Source organism: Aquarana catesbeiana, linkage group LG09 (genome assembly GCF_042186555.1).
Source record: "Aquarana catesbeiana isolate 2022-GZ linkage group LG09, ASM4218655v1, whole genome shotgun sequence".
NCBI lineage: Eukaryota > Metazoa > Chordata > Amphibia > Anura > Ranidae > Aquarana > Aquarana catesbeiana.
Genome location: NC_133332.1, coordinates 111,674,456 through 111,700,779, shown reverse-complemented (window position 1 = coordinate 111,700,779; position 26,324 = coordinate 111,674,456). Strand labels below are relative to the sequence as shown.

The 26,324-nt window shown below is 43.8% G+C and overlaps 1 protein-coding gene across 1 annotated transcript in view; it reads left to right on the top strand.

Moving 5' to 3' along the window:
- Window positions 1-15,081: 15,081 nt before the first annotated feature.
- The window catches only part of KLHL13 (kelch like family member 13), a 151,967-nt gene continuing 140,724 nt past the window's right edge, over window positions 15,082-26,324 (top strand). Inside the window, exons 1-2 of the mRNA XM_073599149.1 lie at window positions 15,082-15,318; window positions 15,415-15,488. Coding sequence (XP_073455250.1) covers window positions 15,436-15,488 — 53 coding nt within the window. The 5' untranslated portion in view covers window positions 15,082-15,318; window positions 15,415-15,435. The remainder of the gene's footprint in view (window positions 15,319-15,414; window positions 15,489-26,324) is intronic.

Genomic DNA, 26,324 nt, shown 5'->3' with positions numbered 1-26,324 from the left:
GTACAAAAATATGAATATACACACTGTACAAATTGAAGCACATTTTTACATTCTGCAATTACCTATCAAAATAATAGGAGAACAAAACTTTAAATAGTACCATTTGGTACTATTGGTACAGGCCCTTGCACTACATGCTTTGGTGAATTCATCCATAAATCTGACCACAAAAGACATAGGTGTAGTGTGTATGGGTTTGGCAAAGTCAGCAGATAGAGGATTGGTATCAGTTGACTTAGCGGTTGAGGGGAGGGAGGGTTCCAAATGAGTTTGGAACCCCCCCAAAAAAACCTCTTCAACTCTGCATGAATTTAAAGACACAAATAACATTTAAACACATTATAAGGGGTGTTTAGGGCAAGCACTACAATGGAGCTGACAAAATACATTGTTAAGTGATTAGGCTAGGTATGTATGGGCCCAGGATAGTATGCTGGGGAGGTTAGTAAAGGCAAATATGCATAAAGGACAAAAAAGGAGCATTAAAAGCTTCCAGCATGCATGAGGATAAAGAGGACATTCACATCATATTACTATCATGATAATTAGGGAATAATGAATGTAATACAATACATTAGCAAACATTAAATACATAGAATGTGATGTTAAAGGAGAAAACTTACCTTAATATAGTCCTTCTGCAGGACCTGAATGATGGCAGAAGGGTCTCTGGAATAATGATCCCCAGAGCCTGGGGGGAGATGCCTGTTGAGAACTTCAAGTCCTGCAGACTTCTCCCCATCGCCAAGTACCGCAACGTGGTGACTAGCTTCTGCTCTGGAGTGATGGCTTGCCACATGCAGGTGTCCTGCTTGGTAATATAAGGCGACAGCAACGCCAACAAACGGTGAAAAACGGGGTCCATTATCCGGAGATAATTCCGGAAATCATCAGGATTATTCTCACAGATCTCCCGCAACAAAGGCATCTGCGAGAATTGGTCATGCTGGAGCAACCAATTCTTTGTCCATGAACTCCTCCCCTCCCTGTTCATGGACTGGGCTTGGGTCAAAGTAATAAGAACCCCAACACCAAGCCCCTGCATAGCACGATCTCTTTATGGAGTACGTAACCGCAACACGGTCGGCTGGTTAGAACGAACTAACAAAAAGCACTGAAAAACAGAACGGCCTGAGAAGAGCTGAAAATCAGAATTGAGCGGACAAGAACGCACTGAAAATCAAATACGTACTATAAAATAAGCACTGAAAAACAAATGCAAACTGACTACACGCACTGAAAACCAGATACGAACCCACAAGCACAAACTGAAGAGCAGTAACGATCTGAAAAGCACGAGGCTGAAAAGCGCAAATCGTCTGTCACCAAACTTCTACTAACACGAGATTAGCAGAAGGAGCCCAAAGGGTGGCGCACTTGGTATTGAACTTTCCTTTTCTAGTGCCGTCGTACATGTTGTACGTCACTGCGTTCTTGACGTTCGGAATTTCCGACAAGCTTTGTGTGACCGTGTGTATGCAAGACAAGTTTGAGTCAACATCCGTCGGAAAAAATCCATGGATTTTATTTTCAGAATGTCCGATCGTGTGTACATGGCATAGGTGTAGCAACACGGATACATTTAATGAAGGTACAACATATTGCTACGTTTAGAGGCGCCTCTCTTCTTATTAATACTCTCTAGCTCCTGCTGGATTTAGCTTATTATCACCTTGTGGAGGATTCCATTTGTGGATGAACATTATGGTTGCACAACCTGGTTACAATGCTATAATCTTTTTATATGGACTATAAACTGAAGGACCTATGAATAAATGGTTGTGGAACGAATCATTTAAATTTCCATTATTTCTTAAGGGGAAATTTGTTTTGATATACAAGTGCTTTGGATTACAAGCATGTTTCTGGAATGAATTACGATCACAATCCAAGGTTTTATTGTACATATAAGCCAACAAATTTTTTTAGACTTACTACACATGACAATGCATATTAAATAAAAATGTAACTTTAAACATATTTTTATTTCTATTTCACAAAAATTAAGCAGATGTCCTTGCTGGGTATATTGCAAAGCATGTTGGGAATGTGTCAGTACTCAAAATCATATTCTGGTGTAGTGATTTGTATCTGATAATGATGCATAGCACATTAGAATGATCACAACCTACTATGCTATAATTAGCTTATTTATATTGCCATTGGCAAGGGATACATATAATTAAGACCTCATTCTCCTCTGCATAATATTCATTTGTCATAATTTGTCTGCATTTGCCATTTTCAAAACCATTTTTTTATAGATTTCACTTACAGTGAATAGAAGCCTATGCATATTTATATTTAAAGTCTAAAGTACTTCAATTGTCAATTAATAAATATGTATGTGCATTTATAACAATGCATAATTCGTATTAATTTAATAACTAACATAGATGTATGTATCGGATCCCTGATGATGTGATTTTTTTTTTTATTTTTGGACTTGTAGTAATACATCAAAATTAGTTTCCATTCTCTGAAAAAAAGACTTGACCTATATTCTGATTGGTTGCTTTTGGATGTAGCTGCAAAATGAGCATAACTGCCATGGGGCTTGTTGTGCAAAAGGGGACCCGTTCAACCTAGGCAGAGAAGTGTTTTTTTCCTGTCTTAACTTGTGCCACTCCTTGTCCTTACACTTTTGGCTCATTCAGTAGGGTTCCAACCTTTTCTTCAAGCCAAACCTGAACACTTTGGCCGTGCACAGCAAAACTTTATTTTTAAGGGGGGACGCTGTGGACTTTGGTGTAAAGGAGAACTCTAATGTAAGAGGGTTTCTGCTCACCAGACCTCCCACTTACATCAGAGTTCCCAGCATTTCCCCTTAAATTAGGGCTCCCAAAGCCCCCCTTACATCAGAGTCCACAGGGGACCCCTTACACCTTACTTTAGTGTACTCACCCACTTGAAGTGATCACACATAGGTTGGACTTGGATGATAAGTTCACTCACCCGAAGATGGAGGCTCAGGCATGAAAGCCTTTCATCCACAATGTATCTGTCGGTCGCTGAGCTTCAAACTTCCAGCCCACAAATCCCTTTCCTGAGGCACAGGACACCAGGGATTGGATTGTGGGTGGACAGACAGAGAGGTAGGGGCAGAATGAAGAGGAGCAGATCAAGCCTTCTCTCCTCTATTGTCCGTGTATGGGTGTGGGCTCCATGTGCACACCTATGCACTCAGTGGTTGTGGTACTTGGTTACTTGGGGAGCCACAGTCCATTCCAAATATTGTGTCTCGGTTTCAGGTGGCCTGAAACCCAGACACATGATTCAAAACCCGAACTGTCCAGGTGAATCCTGGACGGGTGGCAACTCTACCATTCAGACCTGTTCATTCTTAGGTTTCGTGTTAACGTGCACAGTGTTTTGCATTAACGTGCTTTGTCTTAAGGAAGCCCATCAATTTTTTTCAATGTAGCGTACCAGAGTGCATGGTAGTGTGTTACTGTGCATTGTCGTGCACTGCAATGCATGTTCATAGGAAACGCTCACCTTAGTGCATTAGGTAGGGATTCAATGATAGACACGGCAATGTGTAATATGTATTTCAGTAATGCATGTTACCATAACACATTGTATGGCAAAGCTGTGTTTCGACCCTAAATGCCACCACTTCCAGGGGTGTTGGACCGAAAGTGCTAGGGAAACCCCCCGTCACATCAATCTTTATTCAGGTATGTGATTCTAAAATTTACTGCAATTGCTGGAGCTAAAAATTCACAAGCTATGCACTGTCACTAGCACTAAGAAAACATTTTGGTACAAGAAGTAAAGCCATATAGTGAAGATCTTGTGAATATGGCTAAATATGTGTTTAGGTAAGTACCTGCGAGAAAATGGGAGAAGATTTAAAGGACAATTTTGCGAAAAGAAAAGTTGTCCATAACTGCCAGAGCCGTTTTTGCATTTTGTGCACACATGATTATATAAAAATGTTAGGCTTGAGGATTACATAAAACCCCCAAATATTATATATTTTCTGAAAGCGAACACCCTGGAACATAAAATAGTGGTAGTTCCAACTTTTTATATCACTTGATATTTCCGCAAAGGTCTAGGAAACGCAAAATTTCAGTAAAATAACACACTAAAGTGAATTTTAGGGCAACAAAGTGCAATAAACTACCCAAATTGGTAAAATATAAAAGATAAGGTTGCACCGAGTAAACAGATACTCAACATGTCAAACCTTAAATTTGTGTGCCCCTGTGAAATGGCGACAAATTTCAGTACCCTATATTTTCTATAGGCGACACTTCAAAGCCCCCTATAGGTCATCAGTTTAATGTTACAGAGGAAGTCTTGTGCTAGAATCATTGCTCTCACTCCAGCATGCGCAGAGATATGTAACGTGTATCACAAGCAACTTTTTCACACGTAGGCGCCCCTTATACCTGCGTTTATGTTTGTTCGTGCATATATGAGGGGGGACTCAACATTTTTTTGAGAGGGGGATTTTATGTGCTTGAGTGTGACCTTGTGTTTGGGTGTAACCTTTTTTTTTTCCATCACATAGGAACAAAAAGTCCCCTATGTGATGATTTTTAGGTTCTCTTTAAGGAGACATGCAGGGTCTGAAGGGGGGGGCGCCAGTACCGGGGGGGTGTGGAGGCAATCGGACGGCAGGAGTATGCCTGTCAGTTTTAAACACAATCCCGGATTATATGTGAAACCCCCTCCCCCGTCAGGTCCATAAGATGTACGGACTTGGTACAGTGGGCCGCATATATAAGCTACTGTGTTTGTGCTGAGTGCACACTGCACAGTGCTCTCCCAGCTCAGAGACCCAGTTGTCACCACCAGCTCCGGGTCTCATACTAATGATTGGGAAGCAGGAGGACCAGTTCCCAATCACCTGACTGCTGTGATAGTCTGTGATTGGTTATCACACTGTGCGGAAAATATACATTGTAGCTTTTTCTCCTTGCTAGAGGAGAAAATTTTAAACAAAAAAGTGTGGAAAAAAATAAATAAAAAAATAAAGATGAAATTGCTGGATCTAGGTCAAACCTGCTGCTGACAAGGCCTGTGCTTGTAATCATGCTGATAAAAGTAACATTAAAGGTCCATTTCACTTCTAGTTTATTCACATTGTTGTCAATCAAGCCCTAATGAAAGGGGCACTCTTGGACCCCCAAAATGTGTTGGCTACTTCTTGGATTGTCCTCCTGACATTTAATGGAATAAAGTTGTATCTGGACCTCTTAGCAGTGGTGTGGCGCTTCAATTTTATATTTATTGCTAAAGCCAAGGAGACTGTGGAGATTCTTTGCATCAACATCAATACTTAAAGTGGATGTAAACCCAATGTCATCCTTTCTAAACTACTGGCATAGGGGTTATCTATAAGGATATACATGCCTCCTGCATGTATCTTTACCTGTCAAATGTCTCCCCTCTGTCTGTTATGAGACTCGAAAAACTGCAGATTCTGTGGGTGGGTCTGTTGTCTGGAGCTCAGTGGGTGGAGTTGTGATGTCAGTAGACACCCCGCCCACCTCTACACTCCCCTTGTCAATATGAATTTTCTCCTGTGTATTTCTAACACTGAACTTCTGCTATGATCTCTAACATCCAGTGAAAAGACAGGAAAGTAAACACATGACTTCAGCGTGCCAAATCATGCTGAGGTGTGGAACAGCCAATCCTTGCAGAGCTGCTGAAGAAAGGAGTGGGGGAGGGAATTAAAAAATAATGCCTGTGTCTTAGGCTGTCACTCACAGCAAGGGGGAGGATTTGACAAAGTTTTTCTCACTTTGTCAAGAATTGTCTCACTGAATAATAAAAGAGGATTGCTCAGAGATGGATTAACTCTGTGTGGCAAGACTGGGCTCAAATGATAGGAAATCTTATACTCTACAGTATGATATAAAAAAAAAAAAAAAAAAAAAAAAATTTCGGGTTTACATCCACTTTAAGATAGTAATACCAGTGAGATAAGCCTATGGGTCCAGTGCTTTTTTTCCACTTTCCCCAGCTGATCTAGGTCAGTGACAGGGTTAGGGTCAAAGTCAGGGTCAAAGGTTAGGGCCAGGATAAAAAACAAAAACAAAATGTGCACCATTGTCATTAAGGAGTTAACATGTTCAAGCTGGTCAGCATTTTACTGGTCTGGCTGATAAAAAGAGACTTGCTGTTTTGTAATACCGCAAGGATAGAGAGGGTAAAAAAGGGGGAGGGGTATGCCTATATATCAAGAATAATGTACAAGTGAATGTGAGAGATGACATCACTGAGGGAGCTAGGGGGGAGGTGGAATCCTTATGGGTAGAGCTCCAAAGGGATGAAGCTAAGGGGAAAATATTACTGGGAGTATGCTATAGGCCCCCTAACCTGAGGGAGGAAGTGGAGACGGATCTCCTATCACAAATTGGATTAGCAGCAAGGATGGGAAGTGTTATCATAATGGGGGATTTTAATTATCCAGACATAGACTGGGCGGAGGGAACCGCGCATTCATTTAAGGCTCGCCAGTTCCTTAATGTCTTGCAGGACAATTTTATGGGTCAGATGGTAGACGCACCAACTAGAAATAAAACATTACTGGATCTACTGATTACCAACAATACAGACCTGATCACAGATGTGGAAATACGGGGCAATTTAGGTAACAGCGATCACAGGTCAATTAGTTTCAGTATAAATCACACAAATAGGAAACATGAAGGGAATACAAAGACACTGAATTTCAAAAGAGCCAACTTCCCTAAACTACAAACCTTGCTAAAAGGCATAAATTGGGATAAAATATTAGGAACAAAGAATACGGAGGAGAGATGGGTTTGCTTTAAGAGCATATTAAATAAGGGCATTAGCCAATGTATCCCATTGGGTAATAAATTTAAAAGAGCGAACAAAAATCCTGGATGGCTTAACTCCAATGTAAAAATGCATATAAAAGCAAAGGAGAAGGCCTTCCAAAAATACAAGGTTGAGGGATCATCCTCAGCATTCAGACTTTATAAAGAATGCAATAAGAAATGTAAGGGTGCAATTAGGACGGCTAAGATAGAACATGAAAGACACATAGCGGAGGAGAGCAAAAAAATCCCAAGAAATTCTTTAAGTATGTAAACAGTAAAAAAGGGAGGACAGACCATATTGGCCCCATAAAGAATGAGGAAGGACATCTGGTTACAAATGATGGGGAGATGGCAAAGGTATTGAATTTATTCTTCTCCTCAGTATTCACGAGTGAATCGGGGGGCAACCAAAACTGCAGTGTTTATCCTCATGACACAACACAGGAAGCACCTACATGGTTAATAGAGGACGGAATTAAAATTAGACTTGAGAAACTTAACATTAATAAATCACTGGGACCAGATGGCTTGCATCCGAGGGTACTTAGGGAACTCAGTCAGGTGATTGCCAGACCGTTGTTCCTAATTTTTACAGACAGTCTATTGACTGGAATGGTACCAGCTGATTGGAGAAAAGCCAATGTAGCACCAATATTTAAAAAGGGCCCAAAAAACATCCCTGGGAATTACAGACCAGTTAGCCTAACATCAATAGTATGTAAACTCTTGGAGGGGATGATAAGGGACTATATACAAGATTTTAGCAATAAGAATGATATCATTAGCAGTAATCAGCATGGATTCATGAAGAATCGTTCTTGCCAAACCAATCTATTAACCTTCTATGAGGAGGTGAGTTGCCATCTAGATAAAGGAAGGCCCGTAGACGTGGTGTATCTGGATTTTGCAAAAGCATTTGACACAGTTCCCCATAAACGTTTACTGTACAAAATAAGGTGCGTTGGCATGGACCATAGGGTGAGTACATGGATTGAAAACTGGCTACAAGGGCGTGTTCAGAGGGTGGTGATAAATGGGGAGTACTCAGAATGGTCAGGGGTGGGTAGTGGGGTTCCCCAGGGTTCTGTGCTGGGACCAATCCTATTTAATTTGTTCATAAACGATCTGGAGGATGGGATAAACAGTTCAATCTCTGTATTTGCAGATGATACCAAGCTAAGCAGGGCAATAACTTCTCCGCAGGATGTGGAAATCTTGCAAAAAGACCTGAACAAATTAATGGGGTGGGCGACTACATGGCAAATGAGGTTCAATGTAGAAAAATGTAAAATAATGCATTTGGGTGGCAAAAATATGAATGCAATTTATACACTGGGAGGAGAACCTCTGGGGGAATCTAGGATGGAAAAGGACCTGGGGGTCCTAGTAGATGATAGGCTCAGCAATGGCATGCAATGCCAAGCTGCTGCTAACAAAGCAAACAGAATATTGGCATGCATTAAAAGGGGGATAAACTCCAGAGATAAAACGATAATTCTCCCGCTCTACAAGACTCTGGTCCGGCCGCACCTGGAGTATGCTGTCCAGTTCTGGGCACCAGTCCTCAGGAGGGATGTACTGGAAATGGAGTGAGTACAAAGAAGGGCAACAAAGCTAATAAAGGGTCTGAAGGATCTTAGTTATGAGGAAAGGTTGTGAGCTCTGAACTTATTCTCTCTGGAGAAGAGACGCTTGAGAGGGGATATGATTTCAATTTACAAATACTGTACTGGTGACCCCACAATAGGGATAAAACTTTTTCGCAGAAGAGAGTTTAATAAGACTCGTGGCCACTCATTACAATTAGAAGAAAAGAGGTTTAACCTTAAACTACGTAGAGGGTTCTTTACTGTAAGAGCGGCAAGGATGTGGAATTCCCTTCCACAGGCGGTGGTCTCAGCGGGGAGCATTGTAGTAGTGTCTCTCTCCGCTCTCTCTCTCCTCACAGGACACAGAGGCAGCAGCACGAGTCATTGGCTCCTGCTGCTGTCAATCAGATCCTGTGATGAGGGACTGTGTCTTTGTTAGGAACTTGATTTCTCTGGTGGCACTGTGGTTCCCAAACCTAGAGGGTGTAGTCCTTGTGTCAACCAGTGGATGTCTCCAAACAGCCAGCAGATCCCAGTATTTAGTCTCCATCTAGTGCTGGCTGATGTGAGGGTATTTAGCTCCTCCTTTCCACAGTGTCTGAGTGTTAGCCCTGTATGCCCAAATGGTTCGATCCTGCTCTCTCTGTATTTGCAATCCAAATCTTTGCATGTGCCTTATACCTATTACTCTGAATTTGCTTCCTTAAACCTGTTACCCAGATCCAGCTGTATCTATTGGTTCCCCATCTGATCCCCCCTCTGGCCTCCTTCCTGACCTACCTTACTGGCTGTCCCTTGCACCAAAAAAAAAAAAAGTGCTGCGCTAATTGTAAACCAGCATAAAAGAAAATATATCCCATTAATCAAGAAATGTGTCAATAAATATGAATATAGGCTTCTGCTAACCAATAAAGTTGTATTTATTGACCAAATACACACAATATATTAATTATAATAATAATACTATTATTAACATTTTTAAACAGTGTCCATAACATATACAATCTCTCCATCTTGTATTTTTAAATTGGTGTTTTCTACTATCAAAAAATACTGTGAATAATGAAAAAACCCTTTGGGGGAGATTTACTAAAACTGAAGCACTCACAAACTGGTGCATCTGTGCATAGTAACCAACTTCTAACTTCAGCTTGTTCAATTAAAGTGCCACTAAACCCAAATCATAAAAAACTATCAATAAATGCTGTATTACATTGTATTAGTAATGCTGTTCATTCTCATTCAGTCACTATGTGATTCGATTTCTGTATTCTCCAAAAAATACCTGCTTGATCCTGCTGCTTTCTATCTTCACCTTCTGTTCATGTCCCCAATTCAGCTTGGGATTTTGCAGCTGTGGTGGCAACTCTGCACATGCTCTATTTTCAGTGATTTTCTATGCTGAGCATTTCCTATCCATTTCTGATTGCTCATCCTCCTGCTCTGCTCTGATGAGCTGATCCCCTGCTGATCTCAATGGATTCTGCCCCATGTGAGAGGTTCTGCTCCACATTTGTAAAGCACACCTCTGTGTTTTTAAAAATGTGCCTTTTGTATTTAAAAACAATTGTTTGGTTATGGTAAGGCCAAGTCATTACTTTCTACATGTGCAGTCAGGTCCATAAATATTGGGACATCGACACAATTCTAATCTTTTTGGCTCTATACACCACCACAATGGATTTGAAATGAACAAGATGTGCTTTAACTGCAGACTTTCAGCTTTCATTTGAGGGTATTTACATCCAAATCAGGCGAACGGTGTAGGAATTACAACAGTTTGTATATGTGCCTCCCACTTTTTAAGGTACCAAAAGTAATGGGACAGATTAACAATCATCCATCAAACTTTCACTTTTTAATACTTGGTTGCAAATCCTTTACAGTCAATTACAGCCTGAAGTCTGGAATGCATAGACATCACCAGACGCTGGGTTTCAACCCTGGTGATGCTCTGCCAGGCCTCTACTGCAACTGTCTTCAGTTCCTGCTTGTTCTTGGGGCATTTTTCCCTTCAGTTTTGTCTTCAGCAAGTGAAATGCATGCTCAATCGAATTCAGGTCAGGTGATTGACTTGGCCATTGCATAACATTCCACTTCTTTCCCTTAAAAAACTCTTTGGTTGCTTTCACAGTATGCTTCAGGTCATTGTCCATCTGCACTGTGAAGCGCCTTCCAATCAGTTCTGAAGCATTTTGCTGAATATGAGCAGATAATATTGCCCGAAACACTTCAGAATTCATCCTGCTGCTTTTGTCAGCAGTCACATCATCAATAAATACAAGAGAACCAGTTCCATTGGTAGCCATACATGCCCACGCCATGACACTACCACCACCATGCTTCACTGATGAGGTGGTATGCTTTGGATCATGAGCAGTTCTTTTCCTTCTCCATACTCTTCTCTTCCCATCACTCTGGTACAAGTTGATCTTGGTCTCATCTGTCCATAGGATGATGTTCCAGAACTGTGAAGGCTTTTTTAGATGTTGTTTGGCAAACTCTAATCTGGCCTTCCTGTTTTTGAGTCTCACCAATGGTTTACATCTTGTGGTGAACCCTCTGTATTCACTCTGGTGAAGTCTTCTCTTGATTGTTGACTTTGACACACATACACCTACCTCCTGGAGAGTGTTCTTGATCTGGCCAACTGTTGTGAAGGGTGTTTTCTTCACCAGGGAAAGAATTCTTCGGTCATCCGCCACAGTTGTTTTCCCGTGATCTTCCGGGTCTTTTGGTGTTGCTGAGCTCACCGGCACGTTCTTTCTTTTTAAGGATTTTCCAAACAGTTGATTTGGCCACACCTAATATTTTTGCTATCTCTCTGATGGTTTTGTTTTTTTTTTTTTCAGCCTAATGATGGCTTGCTTCACTGATAGTGACAGCTCTTTGGATCTCATATTGAAAGTTGACAGCAACAGATTCCAAATGCAAATAGCACACTTGAAATGAACTCTGGACCTTTTATCTGCTCCTTGTAAATGGGATAATGAGGGAATAACACACACCTGGCCATGGAACAGCTGAGCAGCCAATTGTCCCATTACTTTTGGTCCCTTAAAAAAGTGGGAGGCACATATACAAACTGCTGTAATTCCTACACCGTTCACCTGATTTGGATGTAAATACCCTCAAATTAAAGCTGAAAGTCTGCAGTTAAAGCACACCTTGTTTGTTTCATTTCAAATCCATTGTGGTGGTGTATAGAGCCAAAAAGATTAGAATTGTGTCGATGTCCCAATATTTATGGACCTGACTGTACCTCCAAATGTAATTTATTTAGGGCAGGGTTTCCCAAAGTAGTCAATATTGATCTCCAAGGATCGATGGGACTATTTCAACAAAATGGCTGGGGGTCAATAAGTGAGCGATAAATGAGGGAAGATCGACCAGGGGCGATTAATCCGTTGAGGTCGCTGTAGAGATGCACACTGGTCCAAAGTCCTAAAAGTCATGTAGCTAGTGGTGAGACTGTGTGACCCAGGGTAGGATGTTCAGCCACCAGTGAGAGTGGCCTTGAGTTGTCTCAAGCAGCTGTGTTTTGTTGCTGGCCTTATTTACTAGCATGCCGTGAGTTGTGTGTCTCTGACATTCAGCCCTCTCTCTCTGAGAATGATATACATACACTTACCTTACTGAACATACTGCATCACAGTGTTGCCGACCTACCAGATTGAAATTTACTTACATGACATCCAAAATTTACCGGCACAGCCAAGTTTTTACTGGCTTTTCTGAAAGTTACAAAATTACAGTTGTAAGTATAAATGTCAATATTTGGGCTACAAACAAGTACAATATGCAATTAGTGATGTGATTTAAGGTAGATATTAAAGTAAAAAACATATTTATTTTATTTTCAATATAGTAAGTTAGTAGCTCAGGGTCAAGACTCGGGAGGGCAAGAAATTAGAATGGGCAGGAACACACACATGAAATTGACTCTCAGGCTACTTTCACACTGGGGCATCGGGGGCAAAGTGCATAGTTTTTCGGGCCGCTAGCAGGGTGCTTTTAACCCCTGCTAGCGGCCGAAAAAAGGTTAAAACCGCTTGTAAAGTGGCGCTGCCCATTGATTTCAATGGGCAGGGGCCTACAGTGCTGAAAAGATGCGGATTGTATGACTTTTTTTTTACCATCCTGCCAGAGCAACACTCCAGTGTGAAAGCCCAAGTGAGAGGAGAGGCTCTTTACAGGTGCTATTTTTAGCGCTATAGCACCTGTGAAGTGCCTCAGTGTGAAAGCAGCCTTACAATGACACTGACAGCAGTGTGCAGCAGCATAGATGACGATAATGACACCTCACCAACCCGACACATTCCCTCCTGAGTCACAATGACAGTCTCTCTCCATGCTAGGTGGTCCCTTCAGTCCACTCCAGTCCAAACAGCATTGACAGTCCTGCTCCCAGCTTGCCGTGCTCCCATCCCGTAGACCTGCACACGAGGCTCCAGTCGCTCCGCCAGCTCCCTTTCACCATGACATCACATCTGAATGATTTAGAGGAGAACTGGGTGAAAGTGTTGTGGTCAGATGAGACCAAAATCAAGACTCTTTGGCATCAACTCAACTCACCGTGTTTGGAGGAGGAGGAATGCTGCCTCCAAGATTACCATTCCCACCATCAAACATGGAGGTAGAAACATTATGCTTTGGGGGGGTTTTTCTGCTAAGGGGACAGGACAACTTCACCACCTCAAAGGGACGATGGATGGGGCCATGTACCATCAAATCTTGGGTGAGAAACTCCTTCCCTCAGCCGGGGCATTGAAAATGGGTCATGGATGGGTATTCCAGCATGACAATGACCCAAAACACACAGCCAAGGCAACAAAGGAGTGGCTCAAGAAGAAGCAAACTAAGGTTTTGTATTAAATAGACTTTTGCAATCAAATTATCCCTTACTAAGCACGTCTGCCCGTGTCTCTTTTCAGTGGGTCTCTTCCCCCTGTACATTTTTCACTTTTCAGCTTTAGTAAATAAACCCCATTGTGTACTTAAAAGTGTATGAGTATGAGTATGCCTGTATTACATTTTTATAGTTATTATATCCAGGCATGGAGACCACACCATGTACTGGTGAGTCTGCAATTTCAGGGATACCACATGGGCATGTTAATTATTATCCAGTGTGGTGGCAACAAATAGTGAGTGTTGGTCTTCTAAACCCTATCTTTAAGGTCCTGGAGTGGCCTAGCCAGTCTCCAGACCTTAATCCCATAGAAATATGTGGAGGGAGCTGAAGGTTCGAGTTACCAAAGGTCAGCCTCGAAACCTTAAAGACTTGGAGAGGATCTGCAAAGAAGAGTGGGACAAAATCCCTCCTGAGATGTGTGCAAACCTGGTGGCCAACTACAAGAAACGTCTGACCTCTGTGATTCCCAACAAGGGTTTTGCCACCAAGTACTAAGTCACGTTTTGCGAAGGGGTCAAATACATATTTCACTCATTAAAATGCAAATCAACTATAACTTTTTTGAAATCCGTCTTTCTGGATATTTTTATTGTTATTCCGTCTCTCACTCTTAAAATAAACCTACCATCAAAATTACAGACTGATCATTTCTTTGTCAGTGGGCAAACGTACAAAATCAGCAGGGGATCAAATACTTTTTCCCCTCACTGTATGTGTACCGTGTGACCATGTAAATAAAGCTTTGGACCCTTCTGAGGAATCCTTGGTGTCCAGGTGACATTTCTTCACCCGATGAGCGCGACCCACTCAAGTGAATAGGGCTGTGTCACATGTTTAGTGCATGTGGTTGTGGTGTGGGCTTTTATGGGTTAAAACTGGTAGTGATGTAAGGTCCTCATTGCTAGTCAAACGCATACCTCCTAACATTTTGAGATGGGAATGAGGGACACCTACTAGCAAATGTATGTAGGCATAGGACATGCCACCTGCCACGCCCCCTTAAAAGAGAATTAACCAAAAAAAAAAAAAAAAAGGTTAAGTGGTTAATTAAATCCAGTGTTTTTTTTTACCACTACTAATTCTTCATATTGGATTTTAAAATGTACAAATGCAGCAATTTAGAAATTGGATGAAAGGTTTAGCACTGGGAAACACTATTTGAAAGATAAAACGTGCATTTTATATACAACTATATAGATCAGAACAAAATAAGGGACAAATGAGGAGGAAAGAGGGACATTGCTCCAAATCAGGGACAGTCCCTCCAAATCAGGGACGGTTGGGAGCTATGCAAATGCCCTCTGAAAAACGATCCACTGAGGAATGCTCTTCAGAGGCCAAAGCTTGTGTAAACGAGCCATGTAAAAGTTGTGGTGAATGAAATGACATGGGTCATGTCAGTGTTCTGCTAACTTCTGATGAGCTCTGATGATAATGCACAGTGATCAATGTTCTCTACATATGTGAATTGTACTATGATTCAATTAGCGGTAGGTGGCTTTCCTATACACTGCCATGAAGCCTGTTGTACATTACAGGACACGGGGATTTCATCATTCTTATTCTATCGCCACTGGCTATACCCAATGAGCTAATTTTAGCTCACTTCATACTTCCTATGCAGCATCAGCAGGTTCCAAGCCTCACTGAACACCAACCATCCAATCATCGAGACGGCGTGCCACGAGACTCCGCCTACAACCCCGCACTCCTCCAATAGGCTTCTGGATAATTGGCCCTGATCAGACAGAAACCCAGCGATAAACCCCGCCCCCTTCTCGCTGTCCCCGGACACCCAACCTGTTCGTTATTGTGATTGCTGAGCCGGGTGTGTGGTGACGTCACCGAGTTAGGCCTAAGCGCTTACGGCAGGAGCGCGCGCTCGAAAGCGGGAGCGCGCCCCGTCGTCCCGCCCCGGCCGGACAGTTTGTTGTGTGGCGGAAAAAGAAGTTTCGTGAGGCGGTGTCTCCGTCAGCGTGACCGTGAGGCAGCGGCGAGGTGTCCGGTAGGAAGTTTGCGCTCGGGGTGGGGTACGGAGGAGGTGCCCGGGGTGACCGGTCTGGGCCGGAACTGGCTGCTCACTCTTCGTTTCTGTTGACAGACGCTGTGCTGGCGGCCAGACATGGACTACCCTGTGCCCAGGGGGGAGCTGCTGTGTATCGGGCTACACGACAGGTACGTGAGGGGGAGGGGACACAGGATGGACCAGGGGAGGCACCCCCCCACATGACATGACTGGTCCCTCCACTATGGGCACACATCAGTGCTGACACTTGTAGTCCCACAACTTCTACACACAGTCCCTGTCAGTGCTGACAGTCCTTGGCTGACAGTCCCTGTCAGTGCTGGCACTTCTAGTCCCACGGCTGACAGTCCTTGTCAGTGCTGGCACTTCTAGTCCCACGACTGACGGAGATAGTCCTTGTCAGTGCTGGCACTTCTAGTCCCACGACTGACGGAGACAGTCCTTGTCAGTGCTGGCACTTCTAGTCCCACGGCTGACAGTCCCTGTCAGTGCTGGCACTTCTAGTCCCACGACTGACAGTCCTTGTCTGACTGGTCCCTCCACCATGGGCAGTCCCACAACTTCTACACACAGTCCCTGTCAGTGCTGACAGTCCTTGGCTGACAGTTCCTGTCAGTGCTGGCACTTCTAGTCCCACGGCTGACAGTCCTTTTCAGTGCTGGCACTTCTAGTCCCACGACTGACGGAGATAGTCCTTGTCAGTGCTGGCACTTCTAGTCCCACGACTGACGGAGACAGTCCTTGTCAGTGCTGGCACTTCTAGTCCCACGACTGACGGAGACAGTCCTTGTCAGTGCTGGCACTTCTAGTCCCACGACTGACAGTCCCTGTCAGTGCTGGCACTTCTAGTCCCACGGCTGACAGTCCCTGTCAGTGCTGGCACTTCTAGTCCCACAGCTGACAGTCCCTGTCAGTGCTGGCACTTCTAGTCCCACAGCTGACAGTCCCTGTCAGTGCTGGCACTTCTAGTCCCACGGCTGACAGTCCCTGTCAGTGCTGGCACTTCTAGTCCCACGGCTGACAGTCCTTGTCAGTGCTGGAACTTCTAGTCCCACGACTGACAGTCCTTGTCTGACTGGTCCCTCCACCATGGGCAGTCCCACAACTTCTACACACAGTCCCTGTCAGTGCTGACAGTCCTTGGCTGACAGTTCCTGTCAGTGCTGGCACTTCTAGTCCCACGGCTGACAGTCCTTTTCAGTGCTGGCACTTCTAGTCCCACGACTGACGGAGACAGTCCTTGTCAGTGCTGGCACTTCTAGTCCCACGGCTGACAGTCCCTGTCAGTGCTGGCACTTCTAGTCCCACGGCTGACAGTCCCTGTCAGTGCTGGCACTTCTAGTCCCACGGCTGACAGTCCCTGTCAGTGCTGGCACTTCTAGTCCCACGGCTGACAGTCCCTGTCAGTGCTGGCACTTCTAGTCCCACGGCTGACAGTCCTTGTCTGACTGGTCCCTCCTCCATGGGCAGTCCCTCAACTTCTACACACAGTCCTTGTCAGTGCTGACACTTCTAGTCCCGTGACTGATGGAGACAGTCCTTGTTAGTGCTGATGCCATTTGTCCTATGAACCGCTTAGAGCAGGGCCTCTTCCTTGAGTGCTGACACTTGTAGTCCAATGATTAATAGACACAGTTTTCAGTGCTATCACTGGTAGTTTTGATTGGCAGAGACAGTCCTCTTCAGTGCTGGCATCTTTTGTCTAATGAACTGGTGAGAGTTGGGCCTCTTCATTCACAGCTGACACTTGTAGTCCTACAGCTAGTCCTCTTTAGTGCTGATGACACGTTCAGTCTTATGATTACTAGCGTTAGGCCTGTTCAATTATTGCCTACAGTTTTAGTTTTAAAAACTACTACAGCCAGTCCTCTACAGTGCTGAAACTTGTCCATTCACTGTTCTAGTCGGACCTCTTCATTGCTGACATTTTTAGACCTTCAATTGCCAAAATCAGTCCTCTTCCTTCATTGCTGACACTTGGGTTAAGATTTACTATAACTGGAGCACTCAGAATCGGGTGCAGCTGTGCATGGCAGCCAATCAGCTGCTAACCACAGCTTGTTGAATTAGTGTTTCTAAACCCACAGCCGTAAAATCAAACTGTATATGCAGTAAGGCTGGGTTCACACTGGCACGACACGACAGTCATACTACTTTGGATCCAACTTTGCCCTGCGACTTGAAGTCAGACATGCGTTCGACTTCAATGAACAGGGATGCAACTTTGATCCCTGACAATACCAGGCACTGTGTCAGGTATGAATCTTTAGGGGGAACTCCACGCACAATGTAAAAAAAAAAAAAAAAACGGCATGGGTTCCCCCTCCAAGAGCATACCAGGCTCTTCAGTCAGGTATGGATTTTCAGGGGAACCCCCCACGCTGAAAAACAGCATTGGGGTCCCCCCAAAATCCATACACGACCCTTATCCGAGCGCACAGCCCAGCAGGTCAGGAAAGGGGGTGGGGACGAGCGAGCCCCCCCCCCCCCTCCTGAACCGTACCAGGCTGCATGCCCTCAACATGGGGGGGGGGTGGGTGCTTTGGGGCAGGGGGGCCCAAGGGCCTCTTCCCGACAACCCTGGCCATTGGTTGTCGGGGTTTGCGGGCGGGGGGCTTATTGGAATCTGGAATAGAGGTCGACCGATATGGGTTTTTCTCTGGCCGATGCCGATATTTAGAAATCGCGGTGGCCCATATATTAGGCCGATTTTTTTTTTTTTTTTTTTTCCCCCTTCATCTCATAAAATCTAACAGTTAGACCCCTTTCACACCGGGGCGTTTTTCAGGCGCTTTTGGGCTTAAAATAGCGCCTGTAAATCGGCTCCCCTGCAGTCTTAGTGTGAAAGCCCGAGTGCTTTCACACTGACGCGATGCACTGGCAGGATGTTAAAAAAAAGTCCTGCAAGCAGCATCTTTGGAGCGGTGTATACCGCTCCTCCACCACTCCTGCCCATTGAAATGTATGCGCACCGCTGCCGAAGCGCCTGCAAAGCGTTTCGGCAGTGGCACTTCAGGGGCGCATTTAACCCCTTCCTCGGCTGCTAGCTGGGTTATAAGCGCCAGCAGCCGAATAGCGCCGCTAAAATGACGGTAAAGCGTCGCTAAAACTAGCAGCGTTTTACCGTCAACGCCTGCCCGCTCCAGTGTGAAAGCAACCTTAAGTGCTACAGAAATTTTTTTACATTTAAACATTTATTAAACAAAACAAACCTCCAATCAGATCACTTGTATGTAGAATTTAGATAAAAAAAATTAAAAAAAAACTATATCTTAAATATTAAATACACAAAAACAGGTAATCAAAACTTTTGGACGAAAAACAATGGGCTAACTTTACTGCTTAGTTTTTAAAAAAAATTTATTAGTGTATTTTTTCCAAAAAAAATGTGTTTGAAAGACCGCTGCGGAAATACCATGTGACATAAAATATTGCAACAACCGTTATTTTATTCCTTAGGGTCTCTGCTAAAAAAATATATATATATAATGTTTGGGGGTTCTAAGTGATTTTCTAGCAGAAAATACAGGATTTTTACTTGTAAGCAACAAATGTCAGAAAAGATTTAGTCTTTAAATGCTTAAACTGAGAACTTCTACACACAGAGTTCAGTCCATTCATAAGTGTAAACATTGTATCTCTTCAGGTTCTTTTTATCAGATTTGGCAGGCTGCCCAGAGAGGAGAGAAGTCACTTCACAGAAGATTTCAGGCAACTTGTATTGACTTCTATTACAGAAGTCATTTGCAAGTCATGCTGAATTTATATCGGCCTTTTTTATCAGCACAATCGGCAGATGCCGAAAAAACACCAAATATCGGCCAACCTCTAATCTGGAAGCCCCCTTTGTACCCCTACCCAATTCACCTAAAACATAAATGTCAAAAACAAAACACATTACACAGGTTTTTAAAGTAATTTATTAAGGCAGCTCCGTCGTCTCTTCCGATTTCTTCTTCCCTCTTTTGCCTCCTCCGCTGGTGTCTTCTGCCTTTGCTGGTTCTTCTCCGTTAATGTCTTCTAGCCCTCTCTGGTTCTTCTCCCTCTGTCCGCTGTCTTCTGTGCTGTCCAGGTCTTTTCCGCTATCTTCTCGCTCTTTTGCTGATTCTTCTCCGCTGGGCTAGAAGACATTAGTGGAGAAGACCCGGAGAGGGGAGAAGAACCGGCAGAAGCATAAGACGTCAGTGGAGGAGGCAGAAGGGCCCGAGAGGGGAGAAGAAACCGGAAGAGACAACAGAGCTGCCTTAATAAATTACTTTAAAAACCTGTGTAATGTGTTTTATTTTTGTCTTTTTTTTTTTTTAGGTAATTGGGTAGGGGTACAAAGGGGGCTTCCAGATTCTGATAAGCCCCCTGCCCGCAGACCCCGACAACCAATGGCCAGGGTTGTTGGGAAGAGACCCTTATCCTCATCAACATGGGGACAAGGTGCTTTGGGGTGCTGGGTTGACACAGGGCCCCCTGCCCCAAAGCACCCACCCCCATGTTGAGGGCATGCGGTATGTTTTAGGAGGGAGGGGGCGCTCGCTCGTCCCCACCCCCTTTCCTGACCTGCTGGGCTGTGTGCTCGGATAAGGGTCTGGTATGGATTTTGGGGGGACCCCCACGCTGTTTTTGGTTGATTTTAGGGGTTCCCCTTAAAATCCATTCCAGACCGAAGGGCCTGGTATGCTCTTGAAAGGGGAACCCATGCCGGTTTTATTTAAAAATTTGGTGTGGAGTCCCCTTCAAGATCAAGTCACATCAGTCAAGAGGGCGATCTGACTTCAGGGATATTCAATGAGCTGAAGTAGGATCAAAGTCGGACCAAAGTAGTGTGAGGAGCATTTTTAAAGTCGGACCGACTTGTGTTGGACCAGTTAAGACGGAACCTGGAACCTAAGGGGTTAACCCTAGGCATTGTGTAAAAAGGCTGTTTGATGCTGTCTTCTTTGATCCTCCCCTTCTTCTACTGTCCCCAATCTGTGGAGCCACTCTGCACATGCTGTTTGGTGTGTATTGCTAGATTAATTATTTTTGGGGGGTGCATGTGATTAGCACATGGCCAATCCACACTGTCCAAACAGAGGGTCAGGGGTCATGTATCCTCATAGGACAGTCAGAGAAGAATGAAAACCCTCTTGCAAGCATTAACCAGTGCTTGGCCCGACATTAGATAGAAGTCACAAGACTGCTACTGCTGATGAGAAAAGGTGTTTAGCAGTTTATATTTACTAAAATAGTTGCATTTCTGTGTACTGTGGGAGATCAAATATAGTGAATGCAGAGTCTTGGGTTTACTAACATTTTAACCACTTGCTTACTGGGCACCTAAACCCCCTTCCTGCCCAGACGCTTTTAGCGCTGTCACTCTTTGAACGACAATTGCGTGGTCATACAACACTGTACCCAGATGACATTTTTTATCATTTTTTTTCCCACAAATAGAGCTTTCTTTTGGTGGTATTTGATCACCTCTGGGTTTTTTATTTTTTGTTAAAAAAAATAAAAGAAGACCGAATTAAAAAAAAAAACAAAAATACAAAACCGTTTTATATTTTGTTAATACATTTTGCAAACAGGTAATTTTTCTCCTTCATTGATGTACGCTGATGAGGCTACATTGATGGGCACCGATATTCTGCACTGATGGGCACTAATAGGTGGCACTGAAGGGCAGTGATGGGCACTGAAGGGCAGTGATGGGCACTGATGGGTGGCAGTGATGGGCACTGGTAGGCGACACTGATAGGCAGCACTGCTCGGTGGCTCTGGCACCACTGGTGGGCATTATTAGGTGGCACTCGTGGGCATTGATAGGGGGCACTGATTGGTGGGCACATATTCGCCTCTCCCTGCTCGGGACCGATGTCCCTTCACGCTGTCAGCGTGAGAAGGAAAAAAAAAAAGAAAAACGATTACCGATCCTCATGGCTGACAGCTGATCTCGTGGTAAGGGGTCGGGATCAACCCCTTACTCTGATCTGTGATCTCCTGAGTCTCATTGATTTGGGTGATCACAACGTGCCCTGCAGGGGGGGCGTGACCAGCCTGCAAAGGGGAGGACGTCTATTGATGCCCTCCCGGCAAAGCAGATCCGCGCTGTAGACGTCATTTGGCTATAGCGCAGATCTGAAGTAGTTAAACTTTGGCAATATAACCTGAAGTTGTTTAGTTTCTATGCAGAATTTCACCATATTTTGTAATCTCCAGCTTTAGTAAATAACCCTCTTGATGTCCCACAGCTACAGTGGAGAATTTCTTTTTAGGGCTTGTTTAGTCTTGTGGTTGGGGGGCCTTAAAAATGCACAGTTTATCTGCATTTTACCACCCTCCAACTGTAACCCCTTAACTGCTTCAGCCCCAGAAGATTTTACCCCCTTCCTGACCAGAGCACTTTTTGTGGTTCGGTACTGCGTCGCTTTAACTGACAATTGCGCGGTCGTGCGATGTTGAACCAAAACAAAATTGACATCCGTTTTTTCCCACAAATAGAGATTTCTTTTGGTGGTATTTGATCACCTCTGAGGTTTTTATTTTTTGAGCTATAAACAAAAAAAAAAGTGACAATTTTTATTTAAAAAAAAAAAAAAAAACAATATTTTTTTTAAACTTTTTACTATAATAAATATCCCCCCAAAATATATAAAAAAAACTATTTTTTTTCCTCAGTTTAGGCTGATTATGTATTCTTCTACATATTTTTGGTAAAAAAAATCGCAAGCATGTATTGATTGGTTTGCAGAAAATTTATAGAGTCTACAAAATAGGGGATAGATTTATGGCATTTTTATTATTAATTTTTTCTTCTGTTAGTAATGGCGGTGATCTGCGATATTATTATTATTATTATTATTATTTTTATTGTAACTGCGATATTATGGCGGACACTTTTGACACTATTTTGGGACCATTATCATTTATACATCAGTCAGTGCTATAAAAATTAATTGATTACTGTGTAAATTACACTGGCAGGGAAGGAGTTAAACACTAGGGGGAGATGAAGGGGTTAAGTGTGTCCTAGGGAGTGATTCTAACTTTGGGGGTGGGCGGGTGGGCTACCACTGACATGACAGTGATCACTGCTCCCGATTACAGGGAGCAGTAGATCCCTGTCATGTCACCAGGCAGAACGGGAAAATGCCTTGTTTACATAGGCATCCTGTTGTGCAGCTCCGCGTCATGATCGGGGAATCACCAGCGGACATCGAGTCCGCGGACATGGTCACTCTGTTTGCGGCGGGCGCGTGCCCACTAACCCCACAAATTAAAGGAGAAAGTTCTCCTCTCCCCCTCCCTCCAATCTTCTGGGACACGTGACATGTCCCAGAAGATTGCCTAGCCATTGAGGAGGCGCAGTGCGCCCCCGGCTCTGCAGAGGACCAAGGGTTCGGGTGGCCGGATCCTGGGACAGGTGAGTGTGTTTATTAAAAGTCAGCAGCTACACTTTTTGTAGCTGCTGACTATTAATAGACACAAAAACTACTGGAACTCCGCTTTAACCCCTTCCCACCGAGCGTATGCAGATGTGCATACTTGGCTTTCGGGGGTTATACCGGGATGATGCCCGCAGCTGCAGGCATCATCCCGGTACTGTTTTTTTTAGATCCGGCGATCGGCTTTCCAGGTATAACAACCGATGCGGCTAAAAGCCGCTCGTCACCTGTCACCACCTATTACTGTCACAAGGGATGTTTACATTCCTTGTGACAGCAATAAAAGTGTTTAAAAAAAATTTTTTTTAAACACAATTTATAAATATAAAAATAAATAAGAAAAAAAAAAAAATTTAAAGCGCCCCTATCGCTGCAAACTCGCGCAGCAAAGAAAACGCATATGGAAGTCGCGCCCGCATATGTAAACGGTGTTCAAATCACACATGTGCGGTATCGCCGCAATCGTCAGAGCGAGAGCAATAATTCTAGCACTAGCCCTCCTCTGTAACTCTAACCTGGTAACCGTAAAAAAATTTAAAGCGTCGCCTATGGCGGTTTTTAGGTACCGTAGTTTGTCGCTACTCCACGAGTGCGTGCAATTATAAAGCGTGACATGTTTGGTATCTGTTTATTCAGCGTAACATCATCTTTCACATTATACAAAAAATTGGGCTAACTTTACTGTTTGTTTTTTTTTTTTAATTCACGAAAGTGCCCCTTTTCCCAAAAAGTTGCGTTTAAAACACCGCTGCACAAATACCATGTGATATAAAATATTGCAACAATCACCATTTTATTCTCTAGATTCTCTGCTAAAAAATATATATAATGTTTGGGGGCTCTAAGTAATTTTCTAGCAAAAAATACGGATTTTAACTTGTAAACACCAAATGTCAAAAATAGGCTTAATCATGAAAGGGTTAAGCTGCAATGGCAGCGGATGGGGGTATTCGCATATCTGTCATGTTGAGCTCAGCGGGCATCAAGCATGCTGAACGTGACCCATTGAAGCGAATGAGGCAGTGCACATCATAGCGGCGTGTTTGTGTAGCAATTATGGGGTAAAAACAGGCATTGGAAGGGGGTCACTCACCACCTGTCAGGTGGCTCTAAAAATTAGTCCAAACTCTGAGTGTATTTCAGAGGAGCAGCGGTTTAGATGCGGTTTGAACTAGATGGACTTGTATCTCTTTTTTTTTTTTTCAACCTAACTATGTAACCATGTAACTAGGTCTAGACCTAGCCTTAAAGTGTTTTCTAATCCAAAAATGTAAAATATTGCAGCATACCAGTACTTAGATGAGGTGGCTGCATTAGCTTTCTTTTTTCCTTATTGTTCACCTGGCGATCCTGTGAATAACACATTTCTCCTCCCTGTGTGGCTATGTTAACTTCTCTAGTTTATCTATTGTGGGAACCATGGTTGCCAAAAACACATCTTTGTTTATCTTCTTTTACATGGAGTGGTGGTTTTGTAGTTTACAGAAAGAAGATAACATTGTTTGTGCTTTAAGTTCATCTCCCAGAAAGTGACAATTTCTAGCAAAATCAACCCATAGTATCTCTGTGTTTGATAAAAATGTTCTTTGCTTGAAAAAATGAAAACAAGCACAGCCAATGCATCTACGGACTGCTAATCTGTAATATAAAATATTTATAGTTTAGTTCTACTTTAACAATGCAACATGGGGGACTTTCGAAAAATACACTGCATTGTGCTGAGCGGTTGAATTCTGTTGTTGAACTCACTTGACATTCATGTTTCTTTACATGGGAATTGTGTAATTGTGTGTTTTTTTTTTTTTTTTGTTTTCATTTTTACTTGTTTTTTTTCCCAACAGCGAAATGTATTTTTTCTCTAAAAAGTTGCGCAAGTGTGAACAGGCCATCCTTACTGACAGTTACCAAGGAAAGTTGTATTTCCGCAGCTACTGTAGAGTGTTCTGCTGAGACAAAGTCAATCTGCTACTGCTTTTCTCCTTGCTACCAAAACTTGTCACACTGGAAAGTCAGAAGCCTGGCTTCACTCACAGCACACATGCTAAATTAGTGTATGTCATGTGTGGGCAACACAAGACACTGCGTAATTTTTCTTTAACGTGGTTCTAAACACTTACCTGAGCCTGTTGGTGATCCAGCGCTGTGCCCGGCTGCAGGTCTTCTCTCTCCACTTGCTCCTCTCACAGGAGACTCTGGCAGGAGGAACTATTGACACAGCCAGGCAGCTGGCATTTTCAGAATGAGGCCAGCATTGGCAGCTCCATTTTCTTGTCATGTGTACTTTAACTGCCCAGCAGCAGACACGTACGATTTTAAAGTGATATTAGACTTCTTAAATATGTTTTTTTTTTTTTTTTACCTCTTAGCGCAGAGCGCACACACAAATACTGCGGCCTCTTGGCCCCCAGGCTTTGTCCTTAAGCTGCCACGTATTTGCGTGCAATAGTGCTGTGCCGAGAACGCACGCCTTGCACGTGACCGGCTGCTCATGGCACGTTGGGGATTGGGACTTTTTTGATCATGTGACTGCCGTGGTAGCCAATCATGGCGGTCACGTAGCCATACGCAACACCCCGCCTCCTGGCATAGCAAACCCCTTAAAGGGCTTGTTCTGTGCAGTGGTTTTGCACAGAGCAGCCCTGATCCTCCCTTTCTCGGTTCCCCCGCCAGCGCTCCTGGCCCCTCCCTCCTGTCGAGTGCCCCCAGAGCAAAGAGATTGCAATGGGAGCACCCAAGCAGGCGCGCTCCCGAGCCACTGCTCTGCAGGTTCACTCAGATATGGAGCTGCTGCTCGGTTCTGCCACCCTTCTCCTCTTTGGCTCACTGGCTGTGATTGACAGCAGCGGGAGCCAATGCGGAGGGAGAGTCCCCAGAGAGCCGATTCTCTTGTGCACATCACTGGATCGAGATTGAGCTCAGGTGAGTATTTTTTGGGGGGGGGGGGGGGGGCTGCTTTACACAGAAGTGTGTATTATTATTTATTTATTTTTTTTTTACTCTCTGATCTATGCCTCTATAATACACTTAGTGCCGTGGCCCAGCCCCGCTCCCCTCCTAACTGGCTCGCTGGCTGTGACTGACAGCTGAGGTCCCCATGCAGATTACTGGATCGAAATGGGGCTCAGGTGCGTATTAGGGGGGCTGGGGGAGGTTGCACAGAGTTTTTTTTTTTTTTTTTTTTTACCTTCATGCATAAGATACATGAAGGTAGAAAAACCTTCAGCCTTTTTACAGCCACTTTAAATCTTCTGTATGGGATTATCTCCTTGTGGTCTCATCTTTACCTGAGCAAACCCCATAAGGTTTTTTTCTGTAAACACATTAAAGTCTTAAAGGGGGTTGTAAAGGTAAAAGTTTTTCACCTTAATGCATTCTATGCATCAAGGTGAAAAAACATTTGACAATACCGCCCCCCCCCGTTTTTACTTACCTGACCCCTCGAAAGTCCCGCGCTCACCCCCGACATCCTCTTTGCCGCTCAGCCTGGTCGTTGATTGGTTACGGTGGATGGATTGAAAGTAGCACCGCCATTGGCTCTCGCTGCTGTCAATCACATCCAATGACGCG